Source organism: Podarcis vaucheri (assembly GCF_965113315.1).
Source record: "Podarcis vaucheri genome assembly, chromosome: 6".
NCBI lineage: Eukaryota > Metazoa > Chordata > Lepidosauria > Squamata > Lacertidae > Podarcis > Podarcis vaucheri.
Window position 1 is genome coordinate 28,138,107 of NC_138764.1, and position 21,503 is coordinate 28,159,609.

General features: G+C 46.8%; 1 protein-coding gene across 4 annotated transcripts in view; it reads left to right on the forward strand.

The window, feature by feature from the left end:
* The first annotated feature begins 1,493 nt into the window (after window positions 1–1,493).
* The window catches only part of COL11A1 (collagen type XI alpha 1 chain), a 260,917-nt gene continuing 240,907 nt past the window's right edge, over window positions 1,494–21,503 (forward strand). For all 4 annotated transcript variants that reach the window (XM_082227699.1, XM_082227697.1, XM_082227696.1 and 1 more), the window contains exon 1: window positions 1,494–2,101. In XM_082227699.1, the coding sequence (XP_082083825.1) occupies window positions 1,981–2,101 (121 nt within the window). In that variant the 5' untranslated portion in view covers window positions 1,494–1,980. The remainder of the gene's footprint in view (window positions 2,102–21,503) is intronic.

Genomic DNA, 21,503 nt, shown 5'->3' on the forward strand with positions numbered 1-21,503 from the left:
TCAGCGGTGGTAGGGTTGCAAACTGATGTGTTTCTTTAGTGGGTTTATTTTAGCTGGGAGAGGGGAGGTGGTGGCCATGTATTCAGTTTGAGAAGAAGAGCTTCACTCTGAATGACAATTGATCAGTCACATGCGGCTCCATCTTGTGCTCAGAACAAATATTTTTTTTGGGGGGGGAATTGTAGGTGTGTTCAGGGATGAAGATTTCTTTTGCCATTTCTACTTGGTTTGCCATTTGACCTCATCCTGCTCTTCCACTTCACCTTATGCAATAGCAGCAAGAGCCTAGTCTCAAAGAGGCTGACTTTATTAGACTACCTTTTCCACGGAGGGATAGCTCTAGTTGAGATTCAAGCAGGCTCTCTATTAGCCACCTACTTGGTCGCCTGTGGTGAGCCAGAGCCATCTCCTAAGCACAGATACAGTGGTACCTCGGGTTACATACGCTTCAGGTTACATACGCTTTAGGTTACAGACTCCACTAACTCAGAAATAGTACCTCGGATTAAGAACTTTGCTTCAGGATGAGAACAGAAATCGCGCAGCGGCGGCGTGGTGGCAGCAGCGGGAGGCCCCATTAGCTAAAGTGGTGCTTCAGGTTAAGAACAGTTTCAGGTTAAGAACGGGCCTTTGGAACGAATTAAGTACTTAACCCGAGGTACCACTGTATTTTATAATATTGGTCCTTTTCTTCTTTGAGGTCAATATTCATACAAAGAGCTGTTGCACATTCAGAGAGACTAACACCCCACCCCACTCTAGTAACTTTTGTGCAACTATTTCCAAAAGTCAGGCTCAACTTCGGAGAGCACTGTGTAAATCAGTGGCTCCCGAAGGGGCCGTACCACCCCTGGGAAATGGCAGCCCCTAAAAGACAAGGGGCAGGGTGTGTGTGCTGAAGGTGTAATTGACCAGCAGACTTTGAAAAGTTGATATCACTGGGTCAAGTTCATCAATTTTGCTGAATGAATTAAACTAAATAGTCTTAAAGGGATTTTGAATAAAAGTGCCATTAATTTACTGTTTGAATTTCAGTGTGCTGTTGTCTTCCTTAGTGAGTGGTGCAAACCACTATTTTGAACAATGCCTTTCATTGGGGCCCCTGTGTATGCGTTTATGGACCACCCCAAAAGTTTGGGAGATGTAAGTGAAGCCCTCGAATCAATCCTTTTTTGGGGGGTGGGCATTACACTTCCGCTATTTCTTTTAATCCCCGCTGTGTGTTGGAAACGCTGCTATCCATGGTCTCCCCTTTCCACTTTTCCTGCTCACCTTAAACTTAGCGCTTTTTGGCACGCATTCTGCTCCGGGTCTCCTTGGGCCAGGGGGAGGGGAGGGAGTGGGCGAGGCTTCGGGTGCGGAAGGGGGCGAGCTATTGGCTTCTGGCCGGCAGCCTCCTTGTCAGTTTGGGTGGGTGGGGGGGAGCAGGAGGGGGTGGGAGAAAAGAAGGGCGGGAGGAGGCGGAGGAGGGAGGCTGTCCGCTCGCTCGCTCGCTCGCTCTCTGGCTGCTGTTCTCCCCGTGCGCTTCTGGGCCAGCCCTCTTTTCAGGATGCAGCCTTGAGGGGGGGATGCTGCGCTCTCCGCCTTTGGACTGAAGCCCCTCATTGCCCTGCAGTTGGGAAAGCAGGGCGCATCGGAAGGGCCTGGAGCCGGGCTGTCGAGACCCAGCCGGCAGCGGGGGACCATCCTCTCTCTCTCTCTTTCTCTCTCTCTCTCGGACCCTCTCCAGGCACCTTTCTTTTCATTTTCCCCACTCCCCGCTTTGGCACACCGGATCGGATGGATCTCTAGACTCTTCTCTAGAGTCTAGAGAAGACGGCGCGGCGCCTTTGGGAATATAAGTGGCGCGGAGGAGGCGACGGCGGGCCAGGCGAGCGAGCCAGCAGCGCGCAGGGGGCCAAGGCGCCCCGGAGGTTGGGCAGGGGGGCGCGCGCGTCGAGGTTTTTTTTGGCACGCTCGGCGCTGGAGGCACCCCTCTCCATGGAGACGAGGCGGACATGGTCCACAAGGTGGAAAACGAAACGGTGGTTCTGGGACTCCGCTTGGCCCGCGCTACTCGTCGCTTGGATGCTCCTGCTGGAGGCGGCGGAGGTCAGGGGAGGTAAGGAAGGAGGCCAGCCGGGCTGCCGTCGCCGCTTTCTCCTGTGCCCCGTTTGGGAACGGGGTGGTGGTGAGGGGGCGGGAGGAGAAGCTAGCAGGCAGGGAAGCCCCTGACGTGTCTAGCCAAAGGTACCCGGGCTCACAAGTCCGCTCACATCTCTGGAGTGGTGGAAGGCACTCTGTGCGCGCTCAGAGGATTCCTTGCCTCTTCTGATTGTTGCGTAGAAGCCAGGCGCTTGAGCTAATCCCTGACCCCAACTTTGAGCTCCTTCGGACTTTAGGGCGGGGGGAGGCATGACATTTCCATGAAAGTTTTTCTCCCCACCCCCTGTGACCAGTGGTGGGTTTGGTGATGCTTCTCCTCAGATTCTCTTAGTCGCAGGATTCTACCTTGCTGCTTGCTTGGGAGTACTAAATTAACACTGAACTCATGTCAGTTTCAGCGTAATATCCATAGGATTAGGCTGCGAGTCTCCTCCGCTCCAGCTTCTTGAGGCTTTCAGGGAGTCGTGGAGCAGCGGCGGTGGGAAGGTGCTAAAACTGGGAAGGAATGCGGGACACTTTCGGAACAAAGCTACTTTTCTTTGTGCGCCCGGCCAATTTTTTGGAAACGCTTCGGGAAAATGGTTTCTGCAAACTCTCACCACCAGCGCAGCGCCTCTTGAACTTGCCGAAGTCATTAAGCCGATCAAGTTCACAAAATCTTGGCCAAAGAGAGAGGGGCTGGAAGGAAAGGGAGCGGGGGGCTTTGTGAATGCTTGAAATAGGAGGTGGGAGACACTGTCTGTAGACTTCAAAGTCATGCCACTTTCTCAAAGGGGGTTGGAATAAATAAATGTTAAAATTAAAAAAATAGATCAGCAGGGGATTCTTTACAGCAGCAAACTCCCTTCGATCCTAAATGTCTCTCTCAGGTATCAGGAACTGACTGGCGACCTCTGAGTATGTGAGTGCGGCTCTCTTTTTGGCTGGCGAGAAATAAGCTGTAAAGGGAGTGACATTTCTGAGCTGCTGTAGCGTGGGGACGTTTTTTGGCACAGAGGTCTTCAGCCACTCCAAAACTTTATGGGGAAAGAGAGAAGAGCACGTAGGAAGTCTTCTGTGGAGCCCTCAAGCTTGCGCGTTCGGAGAGCAGCAGCAGTTAGACAGCCCAAGATATCGCCTTACCTGTTTTGCATCTCCGACCTGTGACCAAACACACACACACAAACGCCAGAGCCCCAACGGGCTCTTTCCAGCTTACGTGGCAAGCCTCTGACAGGAGCTCAATGCATAGCGGAGAAGGAATCTCCTCCCTTTCTCCTCCCCTCCCCTTAGGTGCATCCCTGGGCAGGAAAGAGCGGGGCTGACTGAGTGGTCCGTTAGGTGTCTGTGGCCACTTGCGAGCAGGGTGCTATTCCTGGGCGTTTGCAGAGTCTAGAAGGAAGTTTGAAACTCCAGAGAGTTCCCGCGGGAGGAGGAGGCGGGGGAGTCAAAGAGGGCCATGGCAGGGAAGGTGCCTCCCTTTCTCCGCATCTGGTGTGTGTGTGTGAGAGAGAGAGACCCCAAGGGGAGAATTGCTCAGGAGGGCGCAACCCCACTGTTCCATCAGAATAGCAGCGGAGCCACCCCACAGCTGGAAATTCTGAAAGAAGCAGCAGCAGGAGCTAAGATACCAGCAATACGGGAAACGCGCCTTGGAAATAAATCTGCATCTCTGCACAGGGCAGATATCTGCTTGTATCACTGCCTGGCAATGCGCTGAGTTTCCCTTCTCCAGCTTCAGCAGGTCTTTGTCACTTTCTCCCATCCAGTGGGATCCCTTGAAGTGATTGGGTCGTTTTGTTGTGGTGGTTCTTTTTGGTCCATCTCCTGGAGCCTTTGCAGCCTGGACTCCAAAAGCACACAAATCTTGAGTTGTTTTTCAAGGAAATCCCTAGGATGGCTGCTTTCTTCTTCTTCTTCTTCTTCTTCTTCTTCTTCTTCTTCTCTCTTGGTTCTCAGTTTTGTAGATATGTTGGTCTGGCTCACGATGCAAATCGACTGTGGAAGAGAGAAAGGTGCTTTCAGAGAGCTCCCTCTCAGCCTCTGGGTGCCTGATCACCTCTTGGACTTGTCAGTCACATCCCTCAGTCTTTCTGCCCCCTGCTGGCTCCATTTGGGTCTTCGAAGTGGGGAGGACCAGTCAATCCATACTCACCTCTTACCTTGAGCCATGAATTACTCCCATCCTGGTCTCCCCATTCCTTGGGGGCCATGACATGTGCGGGAAATATATACATCTTATTCCAAGCAAAGCAAAGTGATTTAAGGAATTGTAAAGATAAAAGCACAGTTATTGACTTCTTAACTTTCTTTCCCCCCCTTCCACATCCCCTGGCTATCTGCTTTGTTCCCCAGATCTCCTTAGGAAATGAGAATGCTAAAAAGCTGAGGGTTGTAGCTTGTTTCAGATTGGATCAAGCTCACTTTCTCCAAATGAAGCTCAGATGACTGAAAAAATATGTTGGCAAGGGTTTTGCTGCATGGTGCCGATCTCTCTAGGGCTGTGATCCTCTTAAGCGCACTTAGCTGGGAGAAAGCTCTGTCGAAACTAGAAGGGTTTCCTTCCAAGTGCATGTGCTTAAATCTCAGATCACAGGGTAAACTGACAAGATCATTAAAAAAAAAATCGAGCTTTTGTCAAATCCCTGCAAACACCTTATGGGAGTCCATGCGGTCCCTAAACATTCTGTCCTTTGTTTCTTTGCCTAGAGAAATCATTAAGTAGCTTTCTGTGCCATTGTAAAAGTTTGGAGCACATTGCTTGGTCGTTTCAGTGGGAATTAAATCCCAGTGAGAGTTGGATCTCACCTCGCATTTCCACAAAATCATTGATAAGCAGTTGCCTCCTTTATCTGCTCATTTCTTTCAGCTAACAAGTCCTCAACATTATAGATAGGGATCTTCACTTCCCACAAGATAATGCAGAAGGGGGGGGGGGAGGAATCCAATGTATGCCATATGTGGTAAAATGCAATTATTAACATTAGAATTTCTGCCTCTGCTGTGAAAGGTTTTTCTTTTTGAAAATGAATAAAATGGTTTAATATTGGACAGATCTTGTACCATTTTCTATCAAGCAACCTTCACGCCATCTTAAACATGTATCCTTAGAGCTTAGTATTTAACTTCCAATAATTCTGCAAATTTCTGGGTGGGAGAATCGGGAAGGACAAGATAGAAATCAAATAAATCTGTCAAAAGTTTTGAAAACAACTTCTTAGTTAAATACACATGGGTTTGCTTGCATTCACAGAGCCTCAACTCAATGTTATGTATGTTTACATGAAAGTAAGTTCCACTGAGTTCAGTGGGGTTACTCCCAAGTAAGCATGCATAGAACTGCAATTGCAAAATAACCTCAGCAGAATTCTAATTCCCACTTCAATATTTTATAATATGATAATTTCCACAATGGGACTATCAGTGGAGAATTCCCATTCATTCTCTTAGGGTTCTCCTCTTACGACAGAGAATCTGTCCCTCTCTGATTTATGCAACCTTTGGCAGAAAATACTTCCTTTCATTGCAAGTCTACTTAGATATCTAAGACTTTCTTTGATTCACATCACCTTTTAAATATGACATCTGTTGGCAGGGATGATTGGGACGAATGAGCACCTTTTTTCAAAGTAGCTATAGAAGGCGAGTAATTTACCATCCAGTTTTGTAAGGGCCCCTTGTATTAATGCCCCACCATGATAGTGAATGGGAAATAAAATGAAATATTCACTTGGTGTCAAACCTCATAAGACCCACGTTTTGCATGTCAAGACCCCAAGGCCACCCCTGTTTATGAATAAGAGACAGGGACACAGATATTAGGTTAATAGTTATTGGGCAGATTTAGGCCACAACTTTATTGATTACAGAATGTGAGCGGTATTGGCTTAGGCACTGGAATTGACCCGACTATATCTGACTCCTGCCCAACATGCAGGGAGTCCTGTAAGGGTCAACCACCAGTAGGGGGAGCACTGTCAATGCGAATCAACTCATGCTTACCCCTGGGTTCCCAATGGGGTCGTGGCATGGCCCCCTCCCTGGGCTTCGGACAAGATCCACACCACAAAACCATAATCCCAGAGTCGTGGGTTCGAGTTCTACCTTGGGCAAGAGATTCCTGCCTTGCAGGGGGTTGGACTAGATGACCCTTGTGGTCTCTTCCAACTCTACAATTCTATTCATTCTGACATGGCTATATAAAAAAATAGCATTTTGCTGCCTTTATCCCATGATGAAATCGAAGGCTGTGTGCATAGAGTTCTCAGATGGCTAGATCTGCTCAGCTTTACAAGAATAAGCAGTAAACATACTGAGAAGGAATTTAGAGGAAGGTTATAAATAGCCAATCACCTGATCACCTAGTGTGAGAAACAGCCTCCTCCAGGTGACCAATCAGGGAAGCGTTTGCAATTGGAAAGAGAGTTGATTCTTCCCCCCTCCCCTTTTGGGCTACAGACATGGCACACCAATGGCTATCCATAGGGGAGTGTGGCAAAGCAGACTAGGGGAAAATTATGGGTTAGTGACTTCTGCAGATATATTTGCAAGTCTAATGAAATGAAAACACCTTTAAGAAGCAACAGGGGGGTTTGTTGTCCTTTTTTTTTTTAATAAAAAGAAGCTAGTGCAACTCCTGAATGAAAAAAAGGTAGAAAAAAATGGGCCAACTTTTCTTGGCTGGATATGTCTAAATCCACATTTTTTAAAAAAATATATCCAGTTTTTCTTTTAATTAAAGAAAACATGAAGCTCTTCACAGAAACCACAAAATGGAAACACGACCCTGATTGTATGAAAATAGGGACAGAATGGGAATAGAATTTCTATTTGAGAGAGGAATTTGGGTTGTTTCTTATTTCACTGCAACTACCATGCTAGTCTATGCACCATGAAATAAGAAACAACTTCAGTTCTCCTCTGGAGCTACATGCTGTTAGTAGAAAACCACTTGTATGTTGAAGGGGAAGGGCTCAGTGGTAGAAGACTGCAGAAAAGGTTCTGGGTTCAGTTCCCTGGCATCTCCAGGTACGGATGAGAGAGACTCCTGCCTGAAAGCCAGGAAAGTGATGCCCAGTCTATGTGTACAATAATGAGCTAGATCAGGGTTTCCCAAACTTGGGTCTCCAGCTGGTTTTAGACTACAGTTCCCATCATCCCTGACCACTTGTCCTGCTAGCTAGGGATGATGGGAGCTGTAGTCCAAAAACAGCTGGAGATCCAAGTTTGGGAAAACTGAGTGGACCAATGGTCTACCTCAGTGTAAGATGACTTCTTATATTTCTTTCCAACTTGCTGATTTCAGAACTGGAATTTGCATATCCTTCAGCTAAACAGACACACTACTCGTTTGTTCCCCTATGTGTAAATGTCATTGGTTGCAGAGTGCAAGAGTTCTTCATATTTCCGTGCGGCTTGTCTTTGGCTTTGTGTCCTTTCACTCTAGCATTTGCCAATATGCCAGTGTATTAAATGTCACTGCCAACTTTAAAACAAAAAACTGGCCTGGTCTCTGTGAAACCCAGGAATTAAACAGGTGGAACTTTCCTCCACATGCAGATGAGTGTTGGGAAAAGTTTGGCTATGCTAGATTTTTGTGGTGTAAGCTGCTTTCAAAAGAAGGGTAGTCATTGGGCTCACACCCAGTTAGGCTGCAGTCCTCACCATCTCCACTCAAATGTAAGTCTCACTGAATTCTGTGGGCCTGACTCCCAGCTAAGCGGGGCTAGGATTGCTTCCAATGTTCTCCTGAACCACAGCCGCGAGCAGAGGATCCCGATGCTGGCAGCAAACCGCTAAGTACAGCGCATGTGCGGCCTCGCATGCATGCACTGTATGTAGCGACACCGCACATGTGCTGTATAGCAGTTTGCCGCCAGCGCCACTCCAGCGCCGTACAGACAGTGATGGGATCCCTCCATCGCCGCTACAGCCATGTTCATGGCACCATCCATACAGCGCTGGAGTGGTACTGGTGGCAAACCGCTATACAGCGCATGTGCGGCAACACTATGTAAGGCACATGTGTCACACGTAGCGATGCCGCACATGCGCCCTACGTCATGATGTCCGCCCCGGGTGTCACGATGCCGTCCTTCACCCCTGGGCAGGCCACCAGGTCGAAAGTCCTGTCAGGCCCAGTTCCTGCAGCCAATCAAGGCATCAGGGCACCTGAGAGTCAGTTCCACACAAGCACAGTTGCAAAGACCTCCCTGGAACATCCTAGCCATGGTCCAACCAACGTGGGAAGTTGAGCAGCCACAGCACTGCAGCTCTGCTTCCCTTTAATACTTTGCCTGCTGATTGCAGCATCTGGGCTCGATGAGGCAGATGACCCTCACCTGTCCTGAGCCTACTGTAGCTACTGTAGCCACACCTCCTCCCAAAGCTAACACACCTCACCTGGGCTGCCTCAACCTCCCAGTTCTTCTTTCCTGCTGCTCCCTATGCCTCAGAGCCCAGCGTGTTTGTGGAAACAGGGGTCCCTCTGGCTCTGGTGATGGGTCCTGCTGTTCTGGTTCCTGTGCACTGACTTCCATCCCCCTTGGCATCTTCCACTGTCTCGTGAGTACTTTCTACAGCAACGTCTCCTTCTCCATCTCAGGCCTGCCCTGCTCTGCCCCAGTCATGACTACACCCCTTGCTGGGATCCTCTTCTTCCTCTCTGTTGCCCTGCCAGTTCGTGGCATCATTGAAATCAGTGGGAAGCCTTGACAACTTTCTGCATTGATTTCAAGGGGGCCGGAGGTTGACTAGGTTTGTAGGAAGTTCTCTTGGACAGAATTGGACCATGAGGTCATCTAGCTCGGCAGTGTCTATGCAGGGGAGCAGGAGCTAATCAGGGTTTCAGACAGGGGTCTCTCACAGTCCTACCTGGCAAAGGTGCCAAGTCCCTGGGGCCCTGGGTGCCCGAGAACCCACAAAATTACCCATGAAGGACACCCACAAATTTCCGTGCCATGGCCATGCAGGCAGCATGGCACCCATGGCCCCGGGCACCCATGGTTGTGGGGCCAAGTTGGCACTCCTGCTCCTGGAGATGCCAGGGTTCAAACCTGAGGCATTCTACATGCCAGGCAAGTGTTATAGCACTGACCTGCAATCCTTCCTTTCCGCTGGATCCAACCCATTGCATGTTTATGTGTGTGCAATACTTCAGGCATGGCCAAACGTGGCCCTCCAGACGCTTTGGGACTACAACTCCCATCATCCCTAGCTAACTGGAACAGTGGTCAGGGATGATGGGAATTGTAGTCCCAAAACATCAGGGCCAATACTAGATGATCTGTGAGGAATGGGGATACTGCAAAACTGTTATTGTCAATATGCAGTATCTTCCAAGAGTTCCCCATGTTTCAAATAAATTAGAACAGACAGTCAAATCAGAGAAACAATGGAAGTGATTTGGAATGAGTCGAAATGGTCTCAATTTACAGTTGTGTCCCAAGGATTGCCAGGCAAAATGGCCATGTCTTCCTCAGTGCATATTCCAGCCCTGGCGGTAGAAAGAATCAGGGGCCTGTCAAACAATTGGCTGTTAAAATTAAGCATTTCTATGACAGACTTGTGGCTGAGTGCTGATTCCTCTCCTTCCCACCCCCTGCTTTGGCAGCTGATACGGAAATATGCCTGGTATGTTGTGTAGGTTGTGCAGTCCTTTCCTTGTCCTTCACCAGAAAGCTTGAGAAAGACCCCTGAATGAAAAGGAAGGTGGATTCCCCTCACCCGAAAGCCAGTCCTTCGGTGTGTTTGTGGAGAAAGGTTTTTATACTTCTGGTCTTGTTCATTATATTTTAAAATATTTTGCGGGGAAGGGAAATCTCTCTCTTCTGTTACATATAAACAATGCACATTGGTTTTTTTAGCCACTATTAATAGCGTTGTTGTTGTGGTTATTGTTGCTAAAGTGTGTACTGAGGAGTGACTTCCTCCCTAAACCATATCTCCCCCTTAGATGTTTTCTCTTGGGCCCCATTAGTACAATCCATCACACCACTTTCAACAGTCAATGGCTTTCCCCCCAAGGAATCCTGGGAACTGTAGTTTAAGGATGCTGATAATTGTTAGGAGAGTTAACTCAGTGTTTAAAATTTCCAGAGTGGTTCCAGTCCCTCCTCTTCTCCTGCCGCGCACCCTTTGAGAACCACTGCAGTATACAATGCAACAATGACATCCCTGTAGTTCTTATAATAGATAGATATTTGCACAACAGATGTTAATAAAATACACTGCTTTTAGGAGGGTGTCAGAGTTCAGTTGTAGAATATGTGTTTTGCATGCAGTGGATCTCGGATCCAGACCATGATATTATCATCTAAGGACCAGGTAGCCAGTGGAAGACGTCTTTCTTCCAGAGACTCCAAGGATTTGCAGGTGAGCAGATTAAAGCCACATTCTTCAACCCTGGGTCTCCAGTCATTGGGTTACAACTCCCATCTTCCCCAACCAGCTTAGCCAATGGTCAGGGGTGATGGGAATTGCAGTACTAGCAAGATCTGTGGACCCAAAGGCTGAGGAATGTGGCAATTGGCCTAGCAAGACAAAGTCTGACATAATATAGGGCAACTTTCATTGTTCCCCACAGTTTAATTGCATTGCAGGGGGTTGGACTAGATGACCCTTGGGTGCTTTCCAACTCTATGATTCTAGGATTAATTCTGAATATCTTCTGGAGAAGACTTTCCTCGTTCTTCTCTTCCCTGCTACCAAAATCTCTTCCTCCCTGCAATTAAATCTGAAATGCCTTGCCTATTTCAAATATTCTGCATCAATAATTATAAGCCCTTAATTGGCAACTAATTGCAAAGCTATGAAGAAATGCTGGGGCTGTACTTCAACTCCCAGCCCCTGCAAGTGTATATCTGGCTAGTTCTGATGTCCTGGAGGGCACTTCCAGCGGGGAAAGCAGTCAGCAAAGCCGAGGAGGCTGAATTTTGACCTGGCACCTCCAGTTTTTTTCTGACCCCTATTAGGAACTACAGGAAAGGAAACCACAAATTTGACACAGCAATTTTCCTGCCCTCTGGCTGTCTGGCCTTATCCAGGCACTACCCTATCTGCCAGAAGAGGGGGGGGGGAGTAGAATTGCAACATGTAACCCCAAAAATAATAATGCTAAAACTGAAACAATACCTAAAACACTGGAACGATTCTATGCTCCTCACATATTATCATTATTTTTCTTTCGGTGTGTTTTGTTTTGAACAGTCCAAAACAGTAGGGTTTCCACCTGCCAGCATGATTAAAATGTTTCTTTCTCTCCCCGCCCCCCGTTCAACTTCCTTTCATAAGAAATCCTCATACCGTTTGCTAATTTACTGTTCGGCTGGCTGTTTGAGGATAACAGGGCACAAATAAAGTAAATGGAGCGCAGGAGACATCTCTTGCGCTTTTGAGAAAGAAAACAGACTCTTGCAAAGCTATCAAGGTTTAGGTTTTTTTTGGGGGGGGGATGAGCACAGCCAGCCCCAAAGGCAGGCCGGGGGTGGGGGGTAGAGAAGAGAAAAGAAAAACCTTGTCTATTTACAGATTCTAGACAAGCAGAGAAAGGCACATTACCCATGATCATAATTACAGTATCGAGTTCTTCAATGTAATGTTTGCAAACTGCACATGTTAATAGAGGAATTGTTGACCTTCTTATTCACGTCGGAGCAGGAGCCGGCAATTGTGGAATTCTTTCAGCACATAATCACCCCTAAGACGTGGCTTGAAAAGAAAAGAAAAAAAGAAACCCTCTAGTGAGCACAAGGCTGGGGTACCCAATGTAAGCCAAATCGACAGTGCATTCAGCATGAGAAATGGAAGTGAGATTATTCAGTGCTGGTGGCTAAGAACTGAAATGTAGAATACACATGGCTCCTTGGAGCAAGCCCACAAACCACTCCCAGCTTCGTCTTGTTTTCAGGTGCAGTGAATTAACTGCACATTGCGCTCCTAAAAGGAACCCAGGCTGCATTTGCATGGCAGTTTTCACAACTCCCCCCCCCCACCCGTTAATTTCCGCATTATGTTTGAGCTTTCAAACAATGGAAATGTGACTTCCAGAACTATAGGAAAATACAGGGGAACTATCAGGGAATATCATGCAAGTTTGTATAGGGCTGTAGTTTGCTAAAGGTCCTGAGAGGAGGAGTTGTTGTTTAGTCATTTAGTCGTGTCCGACTCTCCGTGACCCCGTGGACCAGAGCACGCCAGGCACTCCTGTCTTCCACTGCCTCCTGCAGTTTGGTCAAACTCATGCTGGTAGCTTTGAGAACACTGTCCAACCATCTCATCCCCTGTCATCCCCTTCTCCTTGTGCCCTCCATCTTTCCCAACATCAAGGTTTTTTCCAGGGAGTCTTCTCCTCTCATGAGGTGGCCAAAGTACTGGAGCCTCAGCTTCAGGATCTGTCCTTCCAGTGAGCACTCAGGGCTGATTTCCTTAAGAATGGAGAGGTTTGACTGTGTTTGACTGAGATTTGTTAGAAGACCTGTTACCTTTGCAGAGCTACATTTCCCAGAGTGGCTTAATGATCAGTCCCTCTTCCCAGTGAACTCTGGAAATTATAGCTCTGTGAGGGGAGTGGGGGGGGGGGTCTGCTAACAACCTTCAGAACCCTTAACAAACTACTGTTCCTAGGGCTTTAAGGGAGAGGCAGTGGTGTTGCGTCCTTTGCTGGCACCCACTGGGCCCATGCTTATGGTGGGACCAGGTGGGGCTGGGCGCAGAGGGTAAACAAAACCCGCTGTGCCAGCCCAACCCTTGCCATAGCCATTGGGCAGGCATAAGGCAGAGAGGGTTCAATGGGCTGGGCTGGGCTGTGCCGCCTGCCTGCCTGTTAGCAGCAGGTAGCCTGGTGGCCAATGCGGTTCTTGATGGATGCATCTCCCCAATACTGGCTGGGTGGCCATTCAGAGAGGGGGCTGGAGGCTTGGCAGTAAGGCCAGGCCGGACTCTGGGACCAGAGACCCCTGGTGACAGGCAGGGCAGGGATCCCTGCAGGGGGGCGTCTGGCTCACATACCCCAAATCATGTGCTCAGGGCTACAGCCCCCCTGGACCTCCCCACAGTCCGCCCCTGGTGGGAAGCCATGCCTGTGTAGAATGATGCTGCTTTATATGTATAGCAGATGGGGACCCAAAAATAGGAAACTGAAAGCCATGGCCATCCTCTGGACTGGATGTGAGTAAGAAAACAGGCAGATGGGAGAGGAGCCTGGCTGAGGGCAGACTGAGATTGATTGGGCAGTGCCTGGGTGGGCCAACCTATTCATTGCAGTGCCAGTAGAAGCCAGAATAGATGGCAAGAGATTGGGTTGTATTCAATGTAGGACAAAGTAGCATGAGCAGAACGACTTCTGATTGTGCAATGGGTCTTTCTCCCACCTCATCCCTCTGTGCGCCCCCTAAATCTGTCCTGGATTCCCCCCCCCCTCTGCAGCCTCCAGAACAGATTTGGGGTCAATGCAGGGTGCACATGGTGGGAGGAGAGTCCCATTGCACAAGCAGAAGTTGTTCTGCTTGCACAATCACTGCCCATTTTATTTAAACTTGTGTTTGTGTTTTGAAAACACATCATGCTCTCCAAAATGTCTGTACATGAGGGATTGTTCATGCCAGGGACAGAACCTGGGCATGTTAGCTGGGCATGTTTAGCCTGGAGAAGAGGAGATTAAGGGGTGATATGATAGCCATGTTCAAATATATAAATGGATGTCACATAGAGGAGGGAGAAAGGTTGTTTTCTGCTGCTCCAGAGAAGCGGACACGGAGCAATGGATCCAAACTACAAGAAAGAAGATTCCACCTAAACATTAGGAAGAACTTCCTGACAGTAAGAGCTGTTCGACAGTGGAATTTGCTGCCAAGGAGTGTGGTGGAGTCTCCTTCTTTGGAGGTCTTTAAGCAGAGGCTTGACAACCATATGTCAGGAGTGCTCTGATGGTGTTTCCTGCTTGGCAGGGGGTTGGACCCGATGGCCCTTGTGGTCTCTTCCAACTCTATGATTCTATGATTCCAACCTAGGGCCACTGAACTTGGTCCATAGCTTCCCAAGCAACCGTGCATTGTCTGCATTTTGTAAGGCTTGCATTTGTGTGTCAAGGCCCCTAAGTCACCCCTGGGAGAACTAAAGACCAGGACACAGAATTTTAGGTTAATGTTAATGGGCAAATTTAGGCCACAACTTCATTGGTTACAGAATGTGAGCGGTATTGGCTTAGGCAAACTACAAGTAGGGGGAGCCCCGCCAATGTGGATCAACTTGAGCATCCCCTGGGTTCCCGAAAAGGGGTCATGGCATGGCCCTAGCCCCTCCCCGGGCTTTGGACAAGATCCCACTCTGTGATGGGGAGGCTGAGTGGCCCCACCGCAAAGCGTCCCCACGTGGAGGTGGAACCGATTGATATAGAAACAAAGAATAATGTGTCTGAGAGCAGCGAGCCAGCAGTAAATCACACAGAGCAAACTGGAGTTAACTCTTTATTAGCAAAACAGGGTGTGCCTAGGAGGGTCAGGCCTAATGAGTACAGCAACGCAGGTCTTGCCTTGATGAAGCAGTGGCCAAGACTAAAGGTCCCTGTCTCCCAACAACTGGATATGTCTCCTCTTCCACTTCATATCTGTTCAAAATCCTAGAATGTAAAACTGGAAATTTGATCTGCTTGCCCGCTTTGCCAGTAGAAAATGTGTGAGAAGCTTCAAAAGAACGTGAGATTGAGTTCTTCAGAATGGAAGTTGGCGTGACATTTCCTACTTAGTACAGTTGTGCTAGTTTGCTGCTGCTGAATGCCTGTCCGTAGCACTTACTGTAACCCACAAACCATTTCCTTCCACAGCAGACCCAGTAACTCGGCCGACTAGTCCAAATGAGCTGCCTAATGGGGGTGGCACCTGAAGCATCAGGTGTTTGTAACCTCACCGAGGCTGGTGTCGTCATGCAAGGCAATAGGATTGTCCGTGAGACAGTTTTGGGTTTCAGGCAGTCCTGTGTAGTTGGTGAGACACAGCATAGCTGCCACACGTGTATGTATTTAATTTAGACACCCCCCCCTTCTTTCCAAAGGCTCTGAGTAGTTCCTACAAATATTTTAATTGCTTTAAAGATGGGGCAATCCTCCTCGCCTAAGAAATGGATTGTTTCCCCCCTCTTTTTTCCATGATCACATCTAAAATACCTGTTGCATTACAACAGATATTCTGAAAGCTGCTTGCAGTTGTTAGGCTTTCTTCCCCAACCGGGAAGGGGCTAAACTCCCTAGCAGCCCTTTTGAGTTAGATTGTGCTTTCCTTTCCTTTTGCCATCAAGGAGCTTCATTTATGTGCCATCAAGCAGTCTATAGTCTTTGAGTTGGTATATTAGCCTAGAAAATAGTAATAATAATAATAATAATAATAATAATAATAATAATAATAATAATAATAATATATTTATACTCCCCCCATCTGGCTGAGTTTCCCCAGCCACTCTGGGCGGCTTCCAATCAAGTGTTAAAAACAATACAGCATTAAATATTAAAAACTTCCCTAAACAGTGCTGCCTTCAGATGTCTTTTAAAGAGAAGATAGCTGCTTATTTCCTTCACATCTGAAGGGCGGGCGTTCCACAGGGCGGGCGGTACTACCAAGAAGGCCCTCTGTTTGGTTCCCTATAACCACACTTCTCACAATGAGGGAATCGCCAGAAGGCCCTCGGTGCTGGATCTCAGTGTCCGGGCTGAACGATGGGGGTGGAGACGTTCCTTCAGGTATACAGGACTGAAGAGTTCTCCAGTACCCCTGAAGTGCTGCATTGCACCCAGGATGGGTATGGGGAACTTTTGGATTTCTAGATGTTGCCAAGCTACAGCTCCCATCAGCCCCAGCAAACATGACTAATTGCCTGGGGTGATGGAAGTTGTGGTTCAAGAACATCTGGAAAGCCTAAGGTTCCCCACATCTGACATTCTTCTTTGGCGATCACTTGTAGCCGAGTAAGATTGTCTTCCATAAACACGGTTTTAACAATGAGTCTGTAAGTGACTGTGGAGGCCAATTCTGGACCCACACATCCTTCCACAGTGAGGACATTGGTTCCCAGGCAGGAGTTGATCACGGTGTGGATTTGCCAAGCGTGCCTTCCTCTTAGCATGTTTCTCCCTTGCGTCCTGAACATTGCCAGGGCCACATAAGACGATTACCACATAGACATACATAACTTTATTTTCATTGCATGATTACTAACTGAGCTGTTGGTGACCTGCAGCTCAATGCAGAGTGGATATACTATGAAACCCATAAGCTTAAATTTCAGGGCCCCTAATTCTGGAGAGCCCCAGAAGCGACTTTAGTCCACATTCCTTTAAATTTTTGGGTCTACTAGACTCAGGTTGAATTGCACAACTCAAATTGATTAATTTTTGGTTGTATATATTTCAACAATCTCAAAGTTTGAGCGATAGTAGCACAGAAGTTATAAAAGTGTGCTGATCTGTCCTGGAACAACCCCATTGAAGAAGGTAACAGTGGTTACCCAAATCTCATTGCTGGTTGTGAATGCCCCCCATGACAATTCAAGCTTCAAGGCTCCCAAAATGTTGGTCTGCCACTGGCTCAATGTGCAAGCTGGCATCCTTGGAGAAGCATTGTGCTATGGTGATGTGAAGTGTTAGGAAAACCCTTTAATTTGAGCTCTGTGATGACTTCTGGATAGATGCCACAGCCAACCATTGATAAACATGAATGAATGAACCAGCTTCGATTAGTAGCAGTAATGGTCTTCTGAGAACTACACCAGAAGGGCAATTGTAGATGCTAAGAACCTATGTGCTTGCTTCGTGAACCTTAGGATTGGGCATTGATCTAATACTCTGACCTAGATTCTATGGTCTACATAGGTCCAAAAGTCCTCCATTTCTTAACATGTATTATTTATATGAAGGAGGACCATATTCTGTATTCTCAGGAGCCGTTGTACTATTCGGCCAGGAGGCAGGAACAATCCAACATCCTCTTTTATAAAGGTAGCATCACCGAGCACTAAGTAAAGGCTTTGGGTGTATGAAGCACATAAACTCAGATGAGAGGACTTCATCAGTTGTGAGAGGCTTATGCTTACTGACACTTTCTCTCACTTTGGTAGACTGGCAGCAGTTCCAGAATGATGCAGTAAAATGATAGAACTTACAATACCCATATCACACTAGTTTCTTTTTCTTATAAAGCAAAAGAGTGAGCAACTGTTTCATACGTTGATTAAAATTTGCTATATCAGTTACAGCATATGATCCCAGTATCTGACCCTTGTCCTGCTAGATCTGGGGTAGCCAATGTGATCATCCTCTGATGTTGCTGAATGACAGCTCCCATCAGCCAGCCAGCATGGCCAGTGGTCAAGGCACCATCATCTAACAATAAGTGGAGGGCACTTATAGGTGAGTTATCTTTCTGGCCTGAGGACTGCATTCAACTTTGGCCAACCCTCTGGAGGCCACATACCAGCAGTGGGTGTGGCCAAACATGAGTGGCTGTGCAAGAAAAGTTGCGCCAGTATTTTCCTCCTCTGTAAGCTAGTTGTGCAAGTTGTAAGTGCCTGAAGAAGATGCCTGGGCTTTGCCACCGGAGTCCCTGGTTTGAAACCACCAGGTATCTTGCACCCCTCCATTACTAGTGACACTCAGCTGGCTGCTTCTCCCACCCTTCTGTGTGCATACCTACTTCATGCTCCTCTTTTGGGGGGGTTCATGTTTATGTGTATGTGACGTTCCCACAAAATTGTGCCCGACTTTTAAAATGAAGTATAACAATATAACGTTTTAGACAGAACTTCTGCAGGGCTGGAAACTCTTTTGCCCTTTCAGGGGAAGAGATGAAAATCGGATTATATTCATAGGCTAGAAAGCTACATTGCTCAACAGCTTCCAATTTCAAGTAGCTAGAAGGCCAAAGACCTTGAACCCGTCTACTCACAGTTTAAAGTTCTCCTTTTGTTTTCAAAAAGGTCCAACAGGAAACCCCATGTGAATCCTTCAGTTTACTATCTGTGCTTGGGATTTGTGTTCATTGCATGGCACATATACTGTGGTTTGGAAGCTGCTGTAAACATCTGTAGCAGTGTGACATGTACATGTTCACTATAATTTGGTGAGCAACAGAGCTGCCGATTCACATTTTCTCATTCTCCATTTGATTGCGATACGTGCATCCCCCGAGCGGAGAGCACATCGTGTTTCTTGCACCGCTTTAACCAATTCTTGGGTTACCATATTCTCAGATACAATCATGAAACAAACACATTCCAGGAGTTTAACTTGGCACCAGCATTTCACCTCTGAGAGTATCAGTTACAAAAAGATTTTTAAAAAAAACTGCTGTAAAAGAAACAAAGCTTTTAGTCATGCAAATAAGAAGAATCACCATTGCTGAACTTGCTATCTGCCCACCATTGTATTCAAATGTAGTGTGACACTACGCATGATGAGAAAACTGTGGGGCAAGGCAAATGTGGGGCCAAGGGAGGAGGAGAGAGCTATTGATGACTATTTAAACTATGAGGGCTATGCCCTTTTTTGTGAAGGTTTTTTGATTATTATTAAGTTTTCCAAAATTTCACACATACATTTCAGTACATAAGAAAAACTTCCCTCCAACTTCCCACCCCCTTTCCCATGGTCTTTCTATTTCTTTTCCTGTGTTGCACTCTGCCTTCTATCTCTTAAACCTCATCAAAACTACTGTAATCTTTAATCCCTTCTGTTGCTCATAGTTCAAATCCTACTCGTGTGTTCATCATGTAATATTTCTTTAAATAATCCAGAAAGGGTTTCCGTTCTTCCACAAAGCTTTCCTCTCTTATTTTAGCTGTTAACTTTGCCAATTCTGCATAATCCATCACCTTATTTATCCAATCTTCTTTAGGAGGAATTTCTGCTTTAGGGTCTTTCCATTTTTGTGCATAGAGAGAGTCCTAGCTGCAGTTGTAACATACATAAACAACAGAACCATCTTTTGGGGGGACTTTTGTCCCTATAATCCCTAAAAGAAAAGCTTCGGTGGTTTTTGGGGGGGAGGGGATATAGTTATTTTAAACATTTTTAAAATCTCGTTATATATCGTCTCCCAAAATACCCTTGCCTTCTTGCAAGTCCACCACATATGAAAAAAGGGGTCCATCTATGTGGTTACACTTCCAGCAGGGCTTGCTCTCGGCACCAATCAGTTGTCACTTGAGACGTCGGGTGATTGACAGCTGGACAGCCATGGCTACTGGTCCAAACCTGGCCCATGGGGGCAGGGGAATCAGATCTGGCCTAGTGGCAGGTACACATGTGTAAATCAGCAGTTCTGCAGGCAGGTGGGGCACACACCTGACCCACCACATTTGACATCACTTTCATTTAGGGAAAAAACACCACAAATTGCTCATACACTCTCCTCACAAGGAGGCTGTCTGTCCAGCAGCTGCTCCTCCTGGCAGTGAGGAGCCAAGGAACAGAAGTTTAAGCTAGCATATGGCCCGGCATATGAAGTAGACAGAGCCTTTAAAAAGAGATGGGAACCACGCGGCATGTTAATGAGTAAGGGCATTCCCCTTGGGAAATCAGACTTGTTGAGTTTTAATTTCAACACATAAACAGATGGTGGGAACAAGCAAAGGGATGGTGGCCCTTTTGGCCATGAATCTGGACCATGGTTGAAAATGATGGATTAGATGGACCTGGGTCCTGTCCAAGAAGGTGATGTTTATATGACTATGTATCCTAGGAGCAATGCCTGAACTTTGTGTCAGGGATGGCCTGCAGTGGCCCAGATCAAGCACACATGGGTTGGTTTTAGGGTACGTCATGGAAGGGAAAGCTGTGGCCCTTTGCATGTTGTGGGACTCCAGCTCTCATCAACCCCAGTCAGCACAGCCACTGGTCAGGCATGATGGGAGTTGTGGTCCCACAGCACCCATCCCTATTGGGTTTCATGTGAGAATTCTTTAGCTTGGCAAAACATTTCCCCTCCTCTCTCTGGATTGGGTAGGCTAAGGTAAGGAACTTAAAGGATGGTTCACACATGTTATGCTAGCAAGTGGAGAAGTGCAGACACGCACCGAAATACAGGTACAAGTTTGCTGATGGCACAGGACCCATTCCCAGGAGGGGTAAAGGAGAATGGGTAAAGGTTGCTGTAAACAGGGCAGGCATTTCTATTAAATTCTCCCAACATTTTGTTTATATCAGGGAACAACCACCCCAACCCCCGGATGCTCTATAAAACATTGTCCCCCTATTTTGCCCTTTTTGATGTGAATATGCGAATTCCTTTAGCCTGTGTTGTGTAGTATGCAAGTTTCCTTCTGTATAGCATTCTGTTGTGGCTGACTGTTCAGTAACTAGGCATTTCTGAATGCGTCTGAGATGCTTAGAGTTATGCAATAGTTAAGTACAACCAGTTCAATTCTGATATTAAATTCCATTTGCTGCTTTAAATTTTTTGTTATTTTTGCTTTTCATTAGCATGCTTCATTTTATTGTATTAGGATTTACTAGTGCCGCTCTCCTTTTAAGATTGAATAATAGTTACTAATAAAACAATTCTGAGATGCTTTTTTAATATAAAAACAACAACAACAAGGAAATGTTTCTGGCTGGTTTACTAACACATCTGCTTCAAATGATGGGCTGTGTAAATTGGTATTGGGCAAAGAAAAGGCTTAACTGAATAAATAGGTATGTTGCTGAGGATCTGTAATTCCTCGCTTCAGAATATGAACCCTGGTGATTCATTGCACTGAAATATAACATGAGCATCATGAACTCCCACCATCCCCACAGTTCTTATTTGGCTTGGATTTTAAGTCAAGCTGGGGAAGAATTCAGTTCCACTCACCTGCTTGCTTCCACTCAGCTCACCACCCATAACTCTCCAACTCATTCCCCTTACCCACTTATTTGCCTGCTTTTTTTGATGATTCTCCTTCAGTGACTGAAAGTATGGAGGGAAGAGGACTCTCCCCTCTCCTCTCCCAACTCATGATTCTAGTGCTGTTCCAGCCAAGAGTATTGGGAAATACAAGATTGATTAAGATGATGTCTGAACTAGGAGCCTTGGTCACAATGCATGTGCATGGTAGCATCAAAGATATATGGGTAAGTGAATTCTCCACCACCACCCAGCCATCCCCAGTAACGTATGCAAAACAGAGGTGGTTGGCAAGCTATGGCAGAGGCAATAAACATCTGGAGAGGCATTATCCATTCCCTAAAACAATTTTTTTTTTTTACCTGGATTGCTGAAATGGGTCTTATAATATTAGCTCTCCACAATCTGGAGTCATCAACCACCACCCTGGAAAAACTCCCTTCTCATTGCTAAGATATTTTGCTGGTAGGTCTTCAGCTACACTACAGGCCAATGTCAGCAAGTTACAAC